General features: G+C 45.8%; 1 protein-coding gene across 11 annotated transcripts in view; it reads right to left on the bottom strand.

Annotated features, from left to right (window-relative positions):
* LOC408393 (agrin) overlaps positions 1-21996 on the bottom strand; it is a 336061-nt gene that overhangs the window by 216359 nt on the left and 97706 nt on the right. For 4 of the 11 annotated variants that reach the window (XM_026444279.1, XM_026444281.1, XM_026444282.1 and 1 more), the window contains exons 2-4: positions 19059-19121; positions 15589-17182; positions 4617-4652 (exon numbers count right to left, since the gene is read on the bottom strand). In XM_026444279.1, coding sequence (XP_026300064.1) covers positions 4617-4652; positions 15589-16969 — 1417 coding nt within the window. In that variant the 5' untranslated portion in view covers positions 16970-17182; positions 19059-19121. The remainder of the gene's footprint in view (positions 1-4616; positions 4653-15588; positions 17183-19058; positions 19122-21996) is intronic. The other 7 variants (XM_006566907.3, XM_006566908.3, XM_006566911.3 and 4 more) reach the window with 3 other exon arrangements.

Here is a 21996-nt window from a genome sequence, read left to right as displayed (position 1 = left end):
TCTCTATGGATCTCTTTTCCCCTTCCATCCAAAGGGAAAGGCCCTTTTTTTCGGCCATAAAGCATAAATGGAACTTTTCCCTTACTATCCTTATTTCCCTCCCCTCCCGTTTCAAATCAATCGTTGGGTATGGGTTGGTGAGATGCGTCTGATCACAATTTCCAGTACAAACGAAAGTTTTATCGATTGTATTCTTACGATCAAGATTTCAAGATTGAGAAGTTGTAAAGAAAGATAAAAGTTTCGTAGAAATTCGTATAAAAGTTTCCTTATAAATTGATAACGAATCGATTCTTGGTATCGTCATTTCAGCGGCGAATCACATCGAATCCTCGTTCAAAATTTAACGATCGATAGGATCTCTCTATCCGATCTCTGACCTCGTCTCGAACTCGGTTCAATAATCTTCGATCTCAGTTAAAATAATGAATTTTATCAACTCGAGTTAAGAAATCGTCATCTCTTTGAATGTTCGCAAAAAAAGAAGAATTGGAAAAAAAATATTTCTATTGCACGTTCGATCGAAAGAATCGAATAGCGCGAACAATGATTATTCCCATTCACTCGAGATACGAAATAGAGAGAATTATTATTAATATAATTGTCCTTTTCGAGTTGGTTGCAACTCGTTCGAGGTTTTCGAGTGCAATCGCGAACTCGAACGATAGGCCGCGAGAACGTACGCGATTTGTGTAATGCGACTGATGTGTATCGTGTCGCGATACATCCTCGAGGGATAACGAATTGGCATATAGGTGACCGTTCGTGCATCGTTTCGTGGACAAAAACGTGGAGGGAGAAAGAGAGAGAGAGGGAGCAAGTGTTGACAGGCTTAAACGATGAAATTCAGTGGAAATGTTTACGTGTTTCGATTTTCGAAAGAAAATCGGGAGATTTTGGAAGGAAAAGTCGGAGAAGTGAGTTGAAACGTTGATGAAATGGAAATTGATTTTTCTTTGGAAATATCGGGTGAATATTTCGCGAATAGAAAATCGAAGGGTAATATTTCGAAGTTTGAAAAAAGAGATATATATATATATATATGCTCCGGATGAAAAGTGAATACCGAAGCGATAAACCTTTAATTAAGCCGAGTGGTTGGAAACATTTTTCGATATATCGCGTGCACGTAGAAAGTTAAGGGAGGAAATCGAAAGTTCACGAGTGTCTGGCCGCCCACGCTGCTCGCATAATTACTCCACTACACTCGCTCGTGCTTTCTCATTAGATGCAAATATTAGCTTGAAAATTGTGAGATACGTCAAACCTCCCCCCCTCCCTTTCCTCGTTAAGCTCGAATAATATCAAAGAATCGAGGAAAGAAAGGCCGCAAATTCTATGGAAGAGACAAGCAATACAAAGAGAAAAATTTAATTCGACCTACTTAACGAATAAAAACATCCGAGTTGAAATCTCTCGGTATCTTCGCCGATTCGATCTTCTTTCTAGAAAGAGGGAGGAAAAAATTGCCCTACTATAAAAACTTTTTAAAAGTATAACGCCACTTCATCCCCCTCCTTCACCGCAACCTCTTAACCCCTTGCTTCTATTCGTCATATTTTTTTCGCGGTCCCCCTAAGAATTCCTTTGTTCAATTAAGTTTCGAGGGTTCGACCCGATACCGTGAATACATTTGCAAAACGGCGCGGTAACCGAGTTAGAGGGCGAAAACGTTTCTATATATATATATATATATATATATACACGTATAATGGTACGTGTGCCGTGAATAAAGTCGGAGAGCTGAATATTGTTTCAAGAGGGAGGGGAAAGCGAAGAGGTACGGTATCTCGTTAGCGTGCTGTATTATTTATTCGAATTATGCGGAATCCCTCTCCTCATCCTTTCCGCGAAGGATGGGAAACGGGCGGTTGGTTGGTCTGGGATGAGATGAGAACCGATAAAAATTACATTCGCTGGAAAGCTATTCGTAAATGGAATAAATTTGCCGATTTTCGAGGAGTCTGAGGAGCACGAAATAGCCGGGGATATTCCCGAGCCTTTTTCCCCGTCGGGAAACGCCGACTCGAAAACGCGAAGCCTTCTTAGAACGTTTGTACGATTCCGAATGCAAATACTCGAGGCACGATGGCTGGGTGGCTGGCTGGCTGGCTGGTTGGCGAGTGTTAGCTCGACGCTCTATCGGGCTATCGTTACGCACACACACTTTCCTATTTAAATAATGCATTCGACAGGGTGTCGAAGGAAAGAGGTGAAAAAAAGGAAATTGTTGGAATAAACAAAGTGAAATCATGAGTTCTTTGAGAAATATTATTATACATCATCTAGTAAGCTGCGTTTCGTCCCAATAATAATCAGTCGGCGCGATGAATTTGACAGAGAGATCAGCTCCCCCGATTAAATCGAGCGCGAGTCACGCTGATTTACGCGGAATTCAAAACTAATTGGCCGGGAGCCGGCGGTTGTCATCGAAATATCTAACGTTTGCCCGAAGTAACAGCCATCCCAAGTATCCCGAATATTCCCAATTTCCCGCCTAACCATATTCAATATCCGGATGTTGAAACTTGGGGGGGGGGAGGGGTGGATATCCGCAGTGCGCATTGCACCGAAACCGATCGTATCGTTCCAACTATTCGAATAATAGTGTAACTCGTCCCTCGCAATCTTCGGTTCCCCAAAACCTCCAAAACTTCTCTAATAATTGATAATCGACGTTTCACGAAAGTTGCGAATTTCGCCTACCCCCTCCACTCCCCCTTCCTCTTCCCTCCCACGATAAAGCAAATTTCTACTTACGCTTGTTAAGGGGATACGCAATGCAACAACGCTGTTTCAACGTCAATCGCCCCCCCATCTCATTATCCCCCTTTTCCAGGCCGAATTCCGAGAATTATGCAACGTCACGGGTGGGGGGAGAGAAGAGGGATCGGGTTTGATTAATGAACCCGTGATCGCGTGGTTTAAAGATCGATCATTGGTTGTCCGTGGTGGATGCGATTTAAACATAATTGCCAATTATCGCGTATACACGCGAATACTGGCGACAAAGAAGTTCTCGCCTGGAGGAGGAGGAGTTCCCCCTTCAAAGTTATTTCCTCGCGGGAAATATTTCTTTAAAGTTTAGCAATTAAGGAAAAACTCTGTTGGCTCGGGATGATCGAGAAAAATTTTAATCTCGCGACAGTGTAGAGTTTCAGGCCTGTAATTTTTCCCAGCCTCGTAAAAATATCGAAATATATATATATATATATCGAGAGAAAGGGGGAGGGTTTTATTCCAAACTCTAAATTTTGTCGGTATTACATTTTTCACGACGAGTAAAATTAATTCATCGTGGAGAGGAAAAAAATTACGAGGAAAAAAAAAAATATTCCCATCCCAATTTTTCTATTCGTTAAATCTAAAAATTTCGATTAATCCGAACAATGAAACGGAAATGGTGGTGGATCCGCGCCATTTTACAATGACCACAAAATGCAAATATTTCGAACGAAAATTCACGTGGAGAAATGCGCCGATAATATACGTGCAAATACACGGAACCATGTGTAACAATAGAGGGATTGCGTGAGAGGGGGGGGGGAAGAGTTGAAAAAGGGCGCCTCGCATAACGCGTTTGACAGGATGATTTGTGGACGGCGTTTCATAAAAGTGTGTACCTTTTCACCACTTGGAGAGATAATGATCGAGAATAAGAACGATAAATACACCCTCCTGCTGTGTTTAAAACAGAAAAAAATAATAATAAAAGAAGAAAAAGAAAGAAACCTCTCGAACGAATTATCTATCTTGATTCGAACGCGCCGTCAAACGACATCCCCTCGTAAAATATTCAAACGGATAAGCGAGAGATGATAATTATTCCTTCATCGTTGAGGAGGGGGAGTTCGCCGTGAGAGAAAAGGGGTTAAAATTTTTTATATCGAACGAGCGTTGTGTGTCGTTTCAATCGATGGAGGAAATCGAGGAACGAACGGAAATGAAAGGAGAGAGAACGTTGGGGCAAATTCACGCAACGACGCGATAATTTCGCGTATTTATGGCCGAGCATCGATCGGGCTCGACTACTGAAAAATTGCCGGCGGGCGAGGATGGCCGCACGGAACGCAATGTAATCGCGATCGCGAGTCGAGAAAAATAAGTTGGAAGAGCACGAGCGTCCGTTTAATTCGAAGGGAGATTGTCGGGCGCGATGATGGCTGGCGTGATGGTTGTTGCAATTCGAAACGGTGTCATCTCGAAATTTCACCGTTTGTTGGCCGCGATCTCGGCGTAATTGAGTCGTGAGCTAGGCTGAAAGACGAACGAGTTATCCTCCTGTCAAACAGAAAGGAGAATAACCCTCCCCTCCCGCATCAAAATATCGCGTGCCGGCTAATTTAAATCGCGCTGTGGAAACCTGTTATGAAGTAGCAACGATTGCTACGTCGCTCGCGATTTTTCTTTATTTTTCTTCTCTTTTTTCTACGAAACGATCGTGACGATTCGAATACGTGTATTCGTTGGTGAATAATTTCCTACGAAAGACGCGAAAGGCGAGAACTTTACTACCTTAGGCATTTCACGAGGAAGCAATTTAATATCGATATCAAAATCAAATGTGACGAAAAGCGTGAAGACGACTTTTTGCTGGAAAAAGAGAAACAACTTACCCTCGATAGTGGGCCGCTGCGGTTTGTAGGACATATCTGGAAGAGAGAAAAATTGATCGTTATTGATTGATAATATTAATCGCTATAATTTTTAAGCATTCGCGATATTCGAGAATTCGATTGAATTACGATTCTTCGAGAAGGAAGGAAAAAAACTTGAAACCCCGATATCAGAAGCCTGTCAAAGAAGATGGTATATGCGAACACGGCCCTACCTTAATTGCGTGCGTAACGAATGCACGTGTTGACGAAAATCAAAGTGCCTTCCCCCGAGGATCCCGTGTAGCCCGCTGGCAAACTTTCGCCGACTTTGTCGCGGCCTCAGACAACCGTAATTAACGTTTCAGAGCTGGGATCAGCCCGATCCAAGCCTCTCCCTCCCCTCTCCCCGAACAACGAAATTCATGGAAGGAAGGAAGGAAGGAAGGAAGGAAGGAAGACTCGCGTGGATCGAGGGCAAAGCAGATAGACGGGGCAATTTCGAGGAGCAAATAACAGGGAAATTCAGGGGTGGCCGAGTCGCGCAACATCCCCTCTCTTTCTCGCTTCGAGCTTCTCCGAGTTTCACAGTCAAACTTTTAATTATCCTTTCCCGCTCCTTTCCTTTAATGAAGATACTAGCAGCGGAGACCACGCATGCCGCCGTCTCAAATGATTACAAATTGCTTACACCGCTCGAGGAATAAAGATGTTTTTGCGTTTGAAGGAATTGTGCGCCAATTTGAAAATTATAAAAAAAATTCGGTGTGTGTGACGATTTAATTTTTCACTCTCTAAAAAAAAAGGAATGGAAAGAAGATGTTTATGTATAATTCAAAAAATCGGAACGCGACGTTGCAACACGAATTTCAACTAACAAGTCGCTCGATCGCGATTTAATTCTCGCAATTAAATGCACGTCGTGAAGGGAGGATTTTTGTCAAACAGCGCGGGCGCACGTTTTCCCTTCTCGCGCTCAAACATCCGTGTATGCAGAGTACTTTGTGCATATATTAACGTGGAAATATATCGCCCGTTCGTCGTCCTTCCAGTGATTCATCACGCGTATACATTTACGGTAATCTAGACTACACCGTGCTTCGACAACACCGTGTGAGAAGAAGAAAAAAAAAAAAATAACAAAAATGGTTTTCGAGAGTGGAACAAATGTATTTTAAATCTGTGGCTTTCGTGGAGCAACGTGCATGTGTGTGTGTGTGTGTGTGTGTGTGGAAAGGGGAAAGGTGAAAATGCTTGGCGAGATGGGGAGGGGGTTAATGCGAAAATCAATGAAACGGAAATATCGTTTTTAATTCATTTCTCTATTTCTCTCTTTTGTTTCCCCTATTCCCTCCCCTTTTATGCGCGAATTTCGGTCGGTTTGCGAACGAGCGCCGCGTTTCGGGAATTACTTGTTGCAACGGCGACGTAATTACGCCGCGTCGCGGCGGATTCATAAAGATTGCGAGTGCACAATTTCGCCTCGTTGCGCCGTGTTGACCGTCGAATTTTTATCCGACAACCGGAAAACGAGCTTTCGTTACCTTGCGCGAAAATTGTTCCTTAATTATAACCGGTTCGTATAATCGAAACGATTTTCCGATACTTGGCTTTCTCTATTCGAATATTCGAATATTTCGTTCGTTCGAAATATATTTTTAATAATTTTCCTTTTTTTTTTTTTTTTACTTTCGCGACACGGCAATTACGACTATTTTCCAGACCTCGATCAATGGGAACAATAACGCTATGCTTCCGCTTCGCACCATCGTGGCCATAGATGGAAAAATTCTTCGTCGAACGATCTTTTTAATGAAAATATTTTCGCGAAAATAGAATAGATCAATGAGAATAAATCGTTACCTCCGAGGGGAGGATCTTCCCTTCGAGGAAGATGTCTCTTTGAGCGATGAAAAAATAAATCGACAAGGAAAATAAAATCGTGTTCCATCGTGTAATCGATTCATCGACAAATTCGTATTTTGTCAAAAATTGGATAAATTCCCTTCTCCTTTTCCGTTTCTTTCCTCGAGAAAAGCAATCGTTCTATCCACAATTACGCCACCATTTCTCATTTCGATCAACGGTATTTTAATAGAAGCGAAAAGTCAAAGGAATACCGCGTAACAGCTAACTTCCTTCCACAAAAGCCATTCACCGTCGCTTATGAAAAATTACCCGGGGATGCAAAGAAGCCTTCCGCCATGCAAGTAGAGCCGAGCACCGCGCGCGCGCGCGCACACACATATACATCCTCCTTTCCCCCGCCATCCCTCCAGCTTTCTAGGGATTTCGCTCACTTCGTGCCACGCGGCGCTACCAAACCGGCGATATGTATGCAGCACGCCTCTATGAGAACTCGTACAGCCCCGATATCGCCCCGATATCCCCCTTTCTCCTCGACTACCCACGACTGCGGGTTGACACACATGGGAAACACGTGTTGCCACTCCCACAAACCGAGCACACAGCGCACCACGATACCCGATACGATACTGTGCGTGCACCCGATTACTTTCGATTTTTTCTCATCCGAAGGGAAAGATATCGATTCTTCGAGACGTCGAATTATCTGCGAGGGAGAATGATATGAGAGACTGTTCGTTTTCTTTTTTTTTTTTAATGTTTCGCTTCGTCAAATCTATCGATCTTTGCAATTCTAGAATCTCATGAGATTTGGGATGATCACGTTTTAATCGTAGAAAAAGTTACTAGATATCGATTCTTCGAGATGTGGAATTATCGTATCGTCGCAACGAGGAAAACGTAAGAAAGAGATTATTCGTCTTTTTGGATGCGAACATCTAGAATCTCGTCGATGTGCGTGCACGACTATTCTTTTCCCAAGAGAAGGACGCTAAATATCGATTACCGTTGCAACGACGAGGAAAATGCAAGAAAGAAATTATTCGCTTCGAGATCGATCTTCTATCTTCTAGGATCCCGTCGATTCCGTTTCTCGATTGAAAGGAGCATGGATGGAACGATTTATCGATCGAGAGAGCAGAGTTTCGGTTATTTCAAAATTTCCGAAAAATTTCCCTCGATTCTTTTCCACCTCGTACGAACGCGACGAAACTTGCCTGCGAAGAAGGAAAACTTATGAAACGGAAATGGAAAGCGTGCAAGGATCGGTAAAGTAAAGCGTGGATGGATGGTCCGGGAAACTGGATGAACGCGCGACGACTGAAAAATTGGCAGCGTCTGTTAAGCCCCCTCCTGTATATTGTTTCCGTCCGTGGCAAGGCTGAAAGTGTGTCAAAAGTCGTGGAACAATTGGGGGGATAAACGACGTTTCCCTTTATTCAAGCTTGGTTAGGGAGGGTGTAATTTCAGGGATGATTTCTCCCCTCGACTCTGTCGTTTGTTGTGTCCCCGGCCGAGGATACAAGCTTTACGATTTTCGACGAGCGAAAATTGATGAGAAAATGGAAGGAGAGAGAGGAAGAGGAGGTGGATTTGGCAGTGGAAACATTGTTATTATTTTGGAGTGGCGCTTAAATCGAATGGACTTGCAGCAGCCGTGTAAACGGGCCGTCTAACTTAACGAAGAATTTCCGAAGTTTCACGCATCGTGCTCGATATTTCATTTTCTTTTTTTTGGATGCTTGAGAAAGAGAAGAAATGACAGTGAAGTGATTTTCCACTTCTACACGAAATCGTATAAACTTACGATCTCCTTCTCTTCTTATTCTTCTTCTTTTCCAATAGAATTATCGTATAGTCGGAGATGATATCGGCAGAGAAGACACGATAATCCAGTGTTTCTACTGTTATTGATCGGTATCGTTAGAGAGGATTAATTTACCCTATATACGGTAACCGAATCGATAATGCTGATGTAAAGTAAGCCATACACGCGAGAAATCGGGACGATGATGTAGTTTGAGCCGGCTAAATCTAAAGTTCATCGAAATCATCTCTATCTCTATCGCGTTTCAACGCCGCCCGGAACCAAACCAAAATCGCCCGCATCTATCGGTTACCCGCTCAAGAACCGCCCTTAAATTGCCTGATTAGCTTTCCCTGCGTTTCTCCCGCAACGATACGGATTTCCGTTCGATCAATTGGTCCGACGGAAATAATACGATTTATTAAGCTAACGCGCTCGAAGAGCTTCGAAGAGCGAGCGAAAAATATGGCATGGATGTGAATAACACCTGGACGAAAGGGCTCACGAACGAGAGAGAGAGAGAAAGAAAGAAAAGAAGGAAGAAAGGAAGGAAGGATTTGCTCGTTTCATCCGAGGTGAAACTTGGTCGAAAAGTAGGAAAGGTTGGAAGGACAAAGCGTTGGAACGGCTGACTCGTTACTCCTCTCAAACTCGAACGACAGCGTGGAAAGGATGGTTGGATCGGGACCACTCGTGTCGGCGATTGATTCGCGCGATATTTCATGGAAAACTTTCCACCGATCAACGGCGAAAAATGAAGAAAGTTTTCTTCCTAACTGCGCTCACGTGCGCGAATATACCTTCGATTCCTTCCCGTCTCGAGGCGACTCTCGAAATTATTCTCGAAAAGGAGAGGCGCGAAGAACGCCCTTTTCGATCTTCTCTGTCTCATCTGATTGGGGAAAATCGAAGAGAAAGAGCTTTTTCGATTTTATTTTAAAATTTACGGCGACGAGTTTACAATACGGCCAACATTCGTCATCGTTGAGTTTACACGATTCCCGTCTACTCGGAAATTCCATTAACCAGGCCGCAATTAGCCGTGACAACAATTGACACTGATTGTATTAGGCTCGTGTCGCTAATAATTGAAACTGGTATCTGGTTGACACCGTGTTCCGCGGATCGGGGGGAGGGGGAGGGGTGGGGGAGGGGAACCGAGCCACGGTTATTCCGTTTTACATCCGAGTTTTGCTTACCCAACAGAATTGGAAAATGTATCGTCTCGATCAAATGGATGCGTGAAATGATAAAACAACAACCCCCTCCCCCTCCCCTCGTACAGACAGATTAATCGCATTTGCGTGTTTACGTGCCCCTTGTTTACGAGAATTTTCCTTCTTATTTCAGAGCAGAGAATATTTGTCGTTGTTTTCGATCTCATATGATTTCGTATGATCGTCGACGAGTTGTAAAGATTTAATAGAAAAAAAAAAAAAAAGAAAGAAAGAGCAAAAGAGAGAGAGAGAGAGATGAAAGGATAATTTACGATGTCGGACAAAGTACGATCATTCCGACAAAGTACAAAACCAAGAAATGGTTTTCTCGCAAAATTTGCGAGAAACTTGCCGCCGCCGAAACGCGACGCCGTGTTCGACCCTTTTATTAAGCCTCGCCTCGGCCGGATTCCCGCTAGTTTTCACTAGGAGGAGAAATTTTACAACGGCAACGGGACGGCAGTTAGCAGCGGCGCAGGGAGGAAATGGCGCGGAAACGCGCCCCTCCCCCTACGAACAGCGGCGAGGGAAAGAGGGGAGGGAAGGAAAGAGCACGACATCGCGGCATTTATTAAATTAAACGTCAGCTTCCCTGACAGGGCTTTTCCAGGAGAGGGGACTCTCCTTAGCGACCAACTTCCTCCCCCGTTCCTTTCTTCCTTCCTTCCTTCCTTCTTTCGTGGAAACGCTGACCGTGTTGGATCGCCTCTTCCTTCCCATACAATTTTATTCCCCTCCCTCCTTAAACCTTCGTCCTCTTAACTCCTTTTCGCTTAACTGTATTTTCGTGTAATAAAATTACACGAAACAATCCCTGATAATTCTCGTACACAAAAATCCTCCTCGATATTTGATCCTCCTTACGAGACGATCATTCTCCTTTCTTTTTCTTATTATCCCCTCCTTCGAAGAGAAATCTATAATCAATCCGCAGAGAAGAAGAAGAAGAGAAAAGCTCGTCGAAAAATAATACAAAACGCGAATAAACGTAAAAAACGGGGCCCCCGCCACGAATAATAATGGAAACTGGTTACGGTGGTGAGTAGCCGCGACAAGAACGATCCGGGATTGCCGGGGGAGGCGAGAGGAGGAAGGGAAAGGAACTGTCGGGGCCGAAGCTTCTTTGCCGGCTTTTTCTTCCGGCCGAGTTCAAAGTTTTCGAGTTTCTCAAAGCTCTGCGACCGAGGTTCGGATACGGTGCGAAAGCGGAGGGGAGGGGGCTGCGGGCGAACGAGAGGAACCGTAATGGAGCAGCGGGATGGGAGGAGGGTGTACAGGCACGAGAAGAATGAGAGGGGAGAGGAGAGGAAAGAAGGAGAGACGAGGAGTTAGCGGGATTTATCGGTCTCGGGACTTATTAACTCCTACGGCGAAGTTAACATTAATCTTGACTCGAACTCGGTAACTTGCGAACAATCCCGATCGCCGCCGATTGCCACGACCTTTTTCCCTATTGGCTCTCTCATTTCTCCTCCCCCTTTCTTCTTTGTCCGGATCGAAATCACTGATCCTCGCCCTCCCACCGGCCGAGGAGAGCTAGTTTTGGCCACGTTCCTAGAATATTTTATACTTGGAGGAAGGAAAAAATTTTCTCAACTCGATCGAGGGGATCGATTCGAAATGATTCGAGATCTCGAAATAATAGGATTAATAAGGGAGAAAGAGATTTCGAGAAGAGATGGATTAAACACGAAAGAATATTATCCATGTACGAGAACAAATTCAAACAGCCGATAGAAAAATCGTAACGAGTCCCCAGTTGGCAACAGTTCTTCCTTACTTATACGTTATAACAACGTATATGATTCGTGCACTCCAACTCCGTCCATTTTCGCGGGAATGATTTGAACCGTCACGACGATATTATATATTCGTTTCGAAATTTAACATCGTTCCAGGGATACAGGAACTTTGTATCGAGTGATACCGCAACAAGAAACTTAGATCGATTGCCTTGCGAGGCCAAACGAGAAAAGAAGAACACGACGAATACGTTTTCCCACTCGAGAATTCTCAAACGATCGTGCATCGAGTACGAGTGGAAAAATTCCCTTTTTTTTTCGCCCGATTCCTAGACTTTTACAGAATTTTATTTATAAACGGAGGAAGGCAAAGGAAAGGGTTGAATTCGACCGTTCTTCGAGTTCTGTTAATGCTCGCACGGGGAAATTCAACGAAACCGTTATCATCCGCTACGCTGATCCCCCCAGTATCCCTCGTATCCCATCCGCGTAGCTTGAATTTCGCGCCACTTTGAACAGTCGCGACTTTTCCCCTTTTACCACGAGAACACTTGGTGGCCGTGCAATTACGAGCGGTTGCGGAAACGTTTATCGCGAGGAGAGTGAAATTTCACGATGGCTTCTTGCCCGGCTCCGTGAAACGCGAACGCACAAGGCGCGAAACGGCCCCAATTTACCCGCGGCCAGAAGGAGGATATCCAATTTCGTCCTGTTTCTTGCCCACGCTATTTTCTCCGTCGGTATTTTCCTCGGTGTCGCAGCGGATAACGAATATACACACGCATTCCTCGAAGGGTGAAAGAATCGACAGCCGTTCGAAAATTGGGATCGGCGAGTAATAATTAGTCGGAAGCGGATTTTTCATCGACGGCCGCGATTTTTTTGGGAAATTTGATTTCGAAGTATCAAGATCTGTGTGTATTCCGTTCAATTTAGAATCCGATATAAGCTATCGGTATGAAATCGAATTTGGGAAACTTGGAAAACTGTTTATCGTTTCAGTTCATGTTACAAAGGACTTAACAGCTTCGCTTAATAAATTCTATTCTATTATTTTCCTAAGAAAATAACCGACTTTGCATCAATCTTATTATTTTTCGGATCCACATCTCCAAGATACAGAAATTTCATCTAACAGATCTAACAGAATTACAATTAACTGGATCCTCGTGGGACGCGGTTGAAAATTGACCAATTGATCAAGAGAGGAAAAAAGAGAAAAAGAGAGGACTAAGGAGAAGCGATTAGAACAAACAAGCCTCGATCCCCAAACCGGGTTTCCAACCGGTTAAAATCGTTCCCCTCCCTCAGTGAACCGTTTCCGGCGACGCAGCAGCAAGTTTGACGATCCTTGGCCGCATTAAGGCCGCATTGGCGCACGACGACCGACAACATGCACGTTCACCCGGGCAAATTTCACGTAATTTACGTGGAACAAACGCAGCCGGGTTCGAGCATCCCGGCGGATAACGAGCAGATGAGATATCTCCGGCCTTAATACGATCGGCGACGCCCTTAATCCTGCGAAAACCCATGAGCCCACCAGAGCCTCGAGAAACCCTTGGCGCGCGCCGACCTCGAGGCCGAAATCGCGGGAAACGCTCGTAAAGGAGGATGCGAACACGTGCCTTACATACTGAATCCTCGTCCTGCGCCAAAGCTCCCCCAAACCTGCTCGTCTCGTCGCATACATATATATATATATACCAAGCGTCTCTAATTTCATCGCGCTCTATCCAAAGAGAGACGGAACTTTTCCTCGTCGAAACGAGCTCGAATTTAGGATGTTGCTAAACATTGCGGGAGGCGGCATCTCGTTGATCGATGCACGCGAGTTCAAGATCCTCTTAAGACGGATAAGATATTTTCCCAGAGAATAGAGGCGAAAAGGGGGAGAAGGAGAGGAGTAGTAGTATCGACGGAGTTGGACGGGATAGGTGTGTCCTTTAGATAAATGGTCGACGAGTTGAAAATTGATTGACCGGGTAAAGAGAAATTTATCGTGTATCGCGCGGATCGATTAATTCTCGAATTTCGAGCGTGAAATCAAAATTGACGCGTTGAAACGCGACAACTCTGTCGGGGGCTCTCCTGAAGCTCGTAGAGGAGGAGGAGGAGGAGGAGGAGGAGTTGCAAAAGGAGGGGAGTGCGATAAAATTTATATCGCGTCATATAACGGTATCGGCTATCCGCGCCCGGGCTATCGGGGCTCGTAACACAAATCTTCCTCGCGTTCAACCACGCATGATACATCTCCCTTGCGATTCGTCAATGTCCGTGCAACGTCCTTCTCCACCGACGAATCGATTCTTCGTCGAGCATTGCCCCCGCCCCTCCCTCCGACAAAAATAGCACGATTTTCGCGATCTGTCCAAATGAAGAAATGAGAATTCGTACGCGCCAATTTACAACGAATCGATATCGATTCATTACGATTATTCCCGATTATCGCGCGACTTTCCACCCGAGAATCGATCGATGTTAATAATCGCGCGCGAAAAAGAAAAAAGAAAAAAAAAGAAGGAACGATCGGCTCGAATTTTCGAAAATTTCTGGACACGGGGGAGGGAGGGGGTGGTTGGAGGAACGAGGGTAGGCCGTTCCTCGCGGTAAATGTATTGTCCCCGGGGACAATGGAGGGGCTGATTGCGAGCCGGTCGGGCGAAAAGTCGAGCCGAAAATAAAGCGAATCGGTGAAACGGGCCTTTCGCCCGCTGCCAAACGCAGCCACTCGGAATAGTCGGGGGATCCGCCACTCTCCCTCCCTCTCCCTCTCCCTTCTTTGCTATTTCGTCCCTTGTTTGTTCGTAGCCCCCGTAGTCGTTTCGAGCAAAGTACGACCCGATACCCGGCCCCGGAAATCGGAGGGGAAACGTTGGGGACGCAACTGTGCGCGCAACTCTCGCGAATCTCTGCTGACGCTCTTTTCCAACTCTGCGCCATCCTTTGTTCGCGATCGGCGTTGTTGGTCGAATCGAGTCGAGATGCCGGGGGATGGGGAGGGACGCGGGAGGGGAGGTGGCCGGTCTCGAAAACAGGGACGAAGAAGAGATTTTTTAACGAGTGGCCGCGCGCGGAGAGCGAGGCGTGTGACGAATGGATCGAAAGAGTTTCCGCCATCGCGGTTTCCACGATTCTTTTTTGTTTTTCCCCCCCATCGCTAGTAGTCTTCGTAAGGGAAGATTTTAACGAGTATCGATTTTTTCTTTCAGGTTTCGAGAGGGATTAAAATGGGGAGGGGGGGAAAAAACGAACGTGGTAACAAGTTGTATCGGATCGTGTATAGATCTCTCTCGATCGAGCGATCGAAAAACAAGAGCGTTAAATTGTAATCTATAATCTCGTGCCCGAATAGGGATAATAGCGTTTTCGTCGATTAATTCTCTTCGCCGAGAATACAATTTAGACGTAATTAATAATCGAAATTGAATTTTGTTATGTACGTTTATTTTCCCGAGTAACCAAGAAGTTATTAATTATTGATCGCGCTAATTGGTCGCGGTTAAATTATACATTATCGCCGCCGTATTGTCCTCTGCGCGCTTTTAATCGAATCGAATGCTTCCAAAATTGGTCAGTTTATATTTCCCCGGGGAGAGGGAGAGCGACAATTGCACTCGAAGGTTTCGTTTTTTAACGATTAAAATATAATATATGTATATATATACACAAATGATATCCACGGAGGATAATAAGCGAAACGTTGGAAGGAGAGTGTCGAAAAAGCGTTTCAAAGGCCGGCAAGATCCGCGACCGGGGGAAAATTAAATACGTTTCGCCCTCGTACGGTTTCCCGTGAAGCGCGCGTCCGAGCGTTCACCGTGGAACAAAATGGATTCCCAAGGTGTATGTCACTCTTGTGTGTCCACCTCTATTCTTTAAACCCTCTTCTTCCATTTACCGTTCACATTGTAATTCCGTCCGAACGGTTTCGCTAGTGGCAAGTCGCTACGTGCCGGGCATGTCAGATCCGAATATATAAAACTGGCTGGGAGAACCGGTCCCCGGGCTTAACGTATCGTCAGCACGTGTCGTCGGCCTCCACGTCGCCGTCGTCGTCGTGGTCGTCCTTGCCATTATTATGGCGGCCGCGTGGCCGACCGTAAATAATTTGTATCGGATGCTCATTAAGTAAACGGCCCATTCTGTGTCCGCGCGAGAAGAGGAACGAGGAGAGGAAAAGAGGAAAAAGAAAAGGGATTCGCTTGTTCGTGCGATCTTTGAACCGATATCGTCTCGAAGGGAAATTTGGGAACGAATAACGCGTTCGATTCGTCCTAGGTTGGCTAATATCAATTAATTTCCGAGGTTGGCGAGAAAGTTACGAAGGAGCGACGCGTAAAAGGGAGTAAAAGACTCACAGTTCAGGTAGAGGACGATTCCAGCGACGAATACGAAGATAACGATAAGGAGTACCAACAAGAGCAGCACTATGGTAAACCTGCACCAAGAATTGGCCACGACCTCGGTCTGCCTTCCGTCTTTCGCCCGTTTCTGATCGATCACGCTCGACTCCCCGCTGACGTTCACCACTACGCCCTTGTACGGATACTGGGGAGTCTTTTTCTCGGCCAGGAACCCGTGATCGTCCTCGGGATCCGAATAAACGCCGTACGCCTCGAAATTGTTCTTCCTGTAACCGTTCATCTTCTCCGCGGCAGTCTCCTCCTGATCCTGCGCCTTCCTCCCGTAACCGCCCGACGACGAGGTGGTCCCCAACTCGCCGATCTTCAACGTCTGGTCGTACGATTTGTCCTGGTAGGCCCTCGAGGACGAGGACCCCTCGTACTTGCCCCTCTCGTAGCTCTTGGAGCTGGTCAACTCGTACTTGGAATCGTAGGGCGTCGTCGTCCCTTGCTTGTCGTACGCCTGCTCCTCCTCGTACTCGTACGATCTCGTCCCACCCTCGTACGACTTGCCGGTCTCGTACCTCGGCAGCGTCCCGTACATCTTGCTCACCGAGTGGTACTTGCCCTCGTACTTCCTGCCCGGCAAATCCTGCTGCGAGGCGCACGACAACTCGTAAGCGGAGTCGTGCGTCTTCACCCCGGACTCGTAGCCCTTGGACGGGGTCGGGTCCGCGTACACCTTGCCCGAGTGGTGGTGGTGGTGGTGGTGATGGTGGTGGTGATGATCCTTCTTCGCCTCGAGCTTCAACGTCTCCTCCGCGTATCTGGACGCGTACTCGTAGTCGGTCAAGTCTCTCGAGTACCTCCTCCCACCGCCCCCCGCCTCCTCGGCCCCGGGGTAAGTTCTGCTCAGCTTCTGGGCATCGCCCCTCTCGTAAGCCGCGTCCAAGTCCGACTCCTGATACGCCGTCCTCTGATCGCCCCTGCGATCGTACCTCAGGCCGTCCTCGGGGTAAATTCTCTCCTCGTATCGCTCCATGTCCTCCCTGCCGTAGCCCCCCCTGGCGTACCCCCTATTCGACTGATCCGAGTGGTAGGGCTGCTGCTCGTAGGGGGGCAGGCCGGAGGAGGCCGACTGGCCGTCCTGGTACGACGATTTGGTGGCTGCGTCTTGGTGGTACTCGAGGTACCGGGACGATCTACGCTCGCTACCATAGTCCATCGAGCCTTCGACCACGTTCGGCAGTTTGCTGCTTAAATTCTCACCGGTTCCGGTGGACAAGGCTTGGCAGGTCTCCGCATGCTCGACCAAGTTGGGCAGCCTCGACAACGAGCTACCTGGCGTGTTCTCCGTCAGGTCGAGCTTCAAACCGTTGCTGCTCGTCCTGCGCATTTTCAGGAATTCGCATGATTCGCCCTCGAGCGAGCACCACGCGACCGCTCGCCTCGACGATCTCTTCCCTTGGCTCGTTCGGGGAGGAGGAGGGACGATAGTTTCCTTCGATTTCCTAGACCGATCGCATTTCGATGCTTGTTAGTTGCTTGGGCGAAGCGTGTTAGTCTTTTTTTTGTTTTTTTTTTTTTGGGATGATAGTTTACAGAGAATCTGGAAAGAAGAGAAAAGAAGAGGGTTAGTAACGGTTAGTTAGTCAGTAGCAGAGTTTAATCGGAGGGAGGGAAAGGATAATTGGTTGGAAAAATTTGTTTCCTTATGAATTAAGGTTAAGAAGAGAGAATTGGTTGAATTCGATTCGGTTAAATCGGCATAAAAATACAAAGAGTCGTGTATATATATATAAATCAGTCTCGCAATCATCGAGTGGATAATCCGTGATGGAGAATCTTTAATTGGATTCGCGACGTATCGTAGAAACGCGATCGTCGGGCGGATCAACGCTTCCCTTAGAGCGTGCTTATCCCTTATCGATACGTGTACGATCCCGATACACAGCGTTCACGATATTCCGTAAGCGGTGTTCCAGATTACGATTACAGCCGTATGCTGTTCCTCTACGGTCGATACACACGACGACAATGGCAACGATAATACCCGATCGTGCGTGACCGAAATGCGGCGCTCGTTGCGGCGGGGGATAAATACGTTGGCCTGGCTGCGTTCGCGCTAGCTGGCCGAATATTCGAGCAAATTCGAATTCGAATTTCGAGTCGATCGAAATCGATCGATCGATCGATCGGCGAAAACTAAAAAAAAAAAAAAAAAAGGAAATTTGAATCGACTCGATTCTCTCTCTCTCGGTTTGCCAATCGAAATTCGAGATAAGAAGAGGCGTTTATCGAGTGGGGGAGGAGGCGGCGATCGATAATTAATTAAGCATGATTGCGGAGGAACGACAAAATGTCACGTTTCATCGAAAGTTTCCGCGGCAAGCCCCGGCAAGAATATCGTTTCGGCGGTAGTTGCGGAAACTTCTCGAGTAACGTACAATGAGTGCTCTGCAAACAGTGTCTCGGGAGGAGATGGCGTTTATCTTTCATTCGTACGTATCTTGTGCGCGCTCTCATTAATGTGTAATAGCGTAATCCTGCGTGGTGGAGGCGCGACTCGCGAGGACCATCACTACTCACCATCGATAAAACGAAACTTTGTTCCCTTCCCTTAATTGAAAATCTTTCGATCGAGCCGCGATTCCGTGGATTCCAATCTGAATTATTTGATCGCCTAGCGCTCGAACGTGACGAATCGAGTGGTGTATCTCTCCTCCTCCTCCTTCTCCACCTCCTCCTCGAAAGTTTCGCACGTTCTAGGAGAAATCTGGGGCGAAATTTCTCGTGAAAATTTGAAAAGTTTCGAGAATTTTTTTTTTTTTTTCCTATGTTAAATTCTTTTCGAGATAATCAACATGATCGTAAAGTGGTACAGGTAAACGCGTGGTCAGTCAGATCTCGAGCCAATTATCTTACATCGAGAAGAAAACGAAAACGGTTCGATCGATCGAGCATTTACCATGCCGCTCGTCTTTCCGCCGTAAAACGTTTCTTCGTCGACTTAACCGTAGTAATAAGTGCGACAAGGGCTCAAAGGAGATCGCCCGTTCCGCATGCAAATATGATTAGTTCCGGAGCGTAACTTCATTTGCGTATATTAAAAGCGCGGATAGTTCACTTTATGCAAACGACGACAGGATGGGCGTGGTGAGAGAGGGAGAAGCGAAAAGAGAATGGTGGCGAACGAGAGGGGCGGAGGACCTCGTCTCGGGGAGAAAGAAACGTCGCGTTGCCGAGGAGCGATATAAAAATCAACCGGCCTGGAGGAGAGATAAAGACCACGAAGAGGAACCGCGTTGATTTCTCTTCTCTACGAGCTGAAAAAAGATACTCCTCTCAAGTTACGAGGGACGTCGATGTGCCGCGTGGATAAAAATGGAATATTTCGCATCGATCGATCGTCCGTTTGATCCAATCCGTGCAAAGAGTCCGCGTGGATGTTTGAAAAAGAGGAAAGCCACTGGTATGTCACTTACGCCAGAGCTGTCCACGGAAGCCAGAGCTCCTTACGCGGCTTTGTCCTCTTCTACGCGCCGCAACTAGAAGCAGACAGATGAGATCCACTTTCAGCACAAGTTCCCAATCGTTGATCGCCGCGTTTCTTACGAGTAACATTGGGAAGAATTTGCCGCGATAAATTCCGAATTTCTCCTATACATCGCCAACGTTGATCAGCCAGTTATTATTGTCGCAGAAAGAACAGCTGCAACTATTCCACGACCGCCGGCTTCGAATTAGCAATGTCTCACCGTTCCGTCGAATACCATCGCGCCCAAAACTATTCTCCCTAATGAAGGACCGTTAAAACTTTCTCGATATTCCCCCCCGCCGACTCGAGACTCGCCGATTCCTTGCCCGAATCGATATGTATATACATATACATAGCCGTTCGATCGTCGGATATTCCAAAACCTGGCCGGCCGATATTCCCCGCCAATAATTGCCCGTTCCAGGATTACGTGCCACTTCGCCACCATCTCCCGTCCGGCCACGCAACGACTTTTGAAACCGATATTGCCCGCCTGCTCCTCTTCCATCTTTGATGCACCTACTCTCGAACGGTTATCGCGCGAGACGAGATTTATTAACCAGATATATTCCACAGGTGTGGACGTTAATTAAAACGTCGTCAATAATTATTTGCTCATAGCTACTTACTTACGTAGCTAAACAACTGTTGGTGCGACCTCCGTGGTAACGTTCGGTGTTAACCCCAGTTAAACCGCACGATAAATTGTTCAAGCAAGGTAGTAAGTAACTTTGTCCTCTATTCTTGATGTTGAGAAAATTTTAAAACGAAGATTCTCGATTATTAATATCCTTCGATTATTTAAATTTTCGGATAGATTTCATAGATGGATCGAAAGATGGAGATTATCGTTTATATTCGATGTTCGAATTTGAGAAAATAATAATAATAATATTCGACTAATGGAATACGAAATTCGGAAAAAAATGTACAAAAGTTTAAAAAGAGTTTGTATTATTCTTGTATCCTGTTATCGATTAATCTAGACACGTACGTACACGTGATAGATGCGTATCCATCTCCGGAAGAAGATTAACATTGGCACATTAAAACGAAAAAAAAAAATTGGAATCGTTTCGAAATCGAAAGAAAATTCTGGAAATATCGTGTTCCCGATTCGGTTTCACTTCCCTCCTCGGGTAAAATTTGCATAGAAAACAGAAAGGGGGCTTGCTTCCCTCCTTTGCACTTTTCTCTTATTCGAATGCGCTCGCGGTATCCCGCACCAGCTTTTATCCCGCTAACGTTATCCACATCGGTCGCCTTTCAATTTCGGACGTGCCGAGCAGTTTCTCTGGTCGCGGAGGGGGGGGCTTCAATAATTTCAGACGGTCGGGCGCCATTCTCGATGGAAATTTCATAGGTGGGAGTCCCGGTTTGAAAATTCCTCGCGCCTCCCCTATTTTTCATACGTTTATCTGACAATTTGGTAAGCTTCGATCGACCCCCTCCTCTCCCCCCGAATGCTTGACCCGAATCGACTCCTCTCTTCCAACGGATCAGAGAAAAACCGTTGAATTATTTATATTTTTCCAGTAGGGAGAGATCGAGGTTCGAAAGTTAATCTTCGGGGTTAATTTGAACGGGTGATATTTAAAGTTTGTTTCGGATCGGGGGCAGAAGGTTGGGAACAAGAATTTCGGGATATTTCCGATTTAATCTGGAAACGCGATGCGTCTAAACAGATTCGATATATATACTCGCTATGTGATGTGTGCACGAGTATAGTCACATTTAACATATACGCGGTGTATGTTTGTTCGAGCGAAACTGTTCCGCTACCGCTTCATATCTGAGCAAACAGCATAAACCGAGGTGAAATCTAAAACATATATGCCGATGATGAAAGCGTATTTAAAGCGTTTGTATACATGGAATAATCTTTTATCTCTTTTTTCCTTTCTTTCTTTCTTTCTTTTTTTTTTTTTTTTTTACGTGATCGAATCGATCGAACGCTTCGAATAATCTTTTCGACGATCGATCCCTGGAAATTCTAACTATTGTTGCGTTAAAGTTTCGTCGAAAGGGATAAATGGAATTTTCACGCGAGAGACGAGCAGAATAGGAGGAATATCGCGACGGGATGAAAATTCGCGACGACGGCGAAGCGAAATCTCTGCAATTTCCGCGGATATAAAAAAGAAACGGAAGAGAGGGAGAGAGGAGAGAGAAAAAAAATACCGGAGCACTACGGCTAATTCTCGGACATCCCGTGATTCCAAGTTGCACCTTTTTAGAGACACGATGTTCGCGGCAACAACGCCGTTCCATAGCGAGCGCTGCGGCCATATACCTTCATCAAGCCTCTGATGACACACTGATACCAAACTACTGATACTGATACTAATGCATCACCCTGTCGTCAGAAGCTGATGAAGCTGCACCGTTGATGAAACATCGTCACACTTGGAAACACGGATGGGAAAGGGGGGAGGGGAGAAGGGGAGATGCTTTCCACGGGGGAAAGCCTCCGAGATACAGGATTAACTTCCGCGCCGTTGAAAGCCTCAAAAATCTAAATTTCGAGCGGGATTCCGAGGGGTTGGGGAAATGTTTCGATGTTCGATAAAACATTCGGCCAACTTTTATGAAAACGCATCGACGGCATTCTTTTTTTTTTTTTCTTTTTGGAAGGGACAATAACGAACAGAGTTTGCCATCCGGGTACGGATCGATAGGAATGGAATAAAAAAAAGAAGGAGAAGAAGAAGAAGGAAGAAGAAAGAATAAAGAATAAAGAAATTAAATAAAAATTAAAAACCGAAGAGGAAAAACTGTGGATTATACCGAGGCGTAATTAAGAAGATGAGAATAATAACTTGAGGGGGGAGGATGGATGGAAAATCGCGCGTTAATTGCTTCGATAATCAAGAGGCCAATAATGA

Source organism: Apis mellifera, linkage group LG12, assembly GCF_003254395.2.
Source record: "Apis mellifera strain DH4 linkage group LG12, Amel_HAv3.1, whole genome shotgun sequence".
NCBI classification, from domain to species: domain Eukaryota; kingdom Metazoa; phylum Arthropoda; class Insecta; order Hymenoptera; family Apidae; genus Apis; species Apis mellifera.
This window is presented reverse-complemented; position numbering and strand designations above follow the sequence as displayed.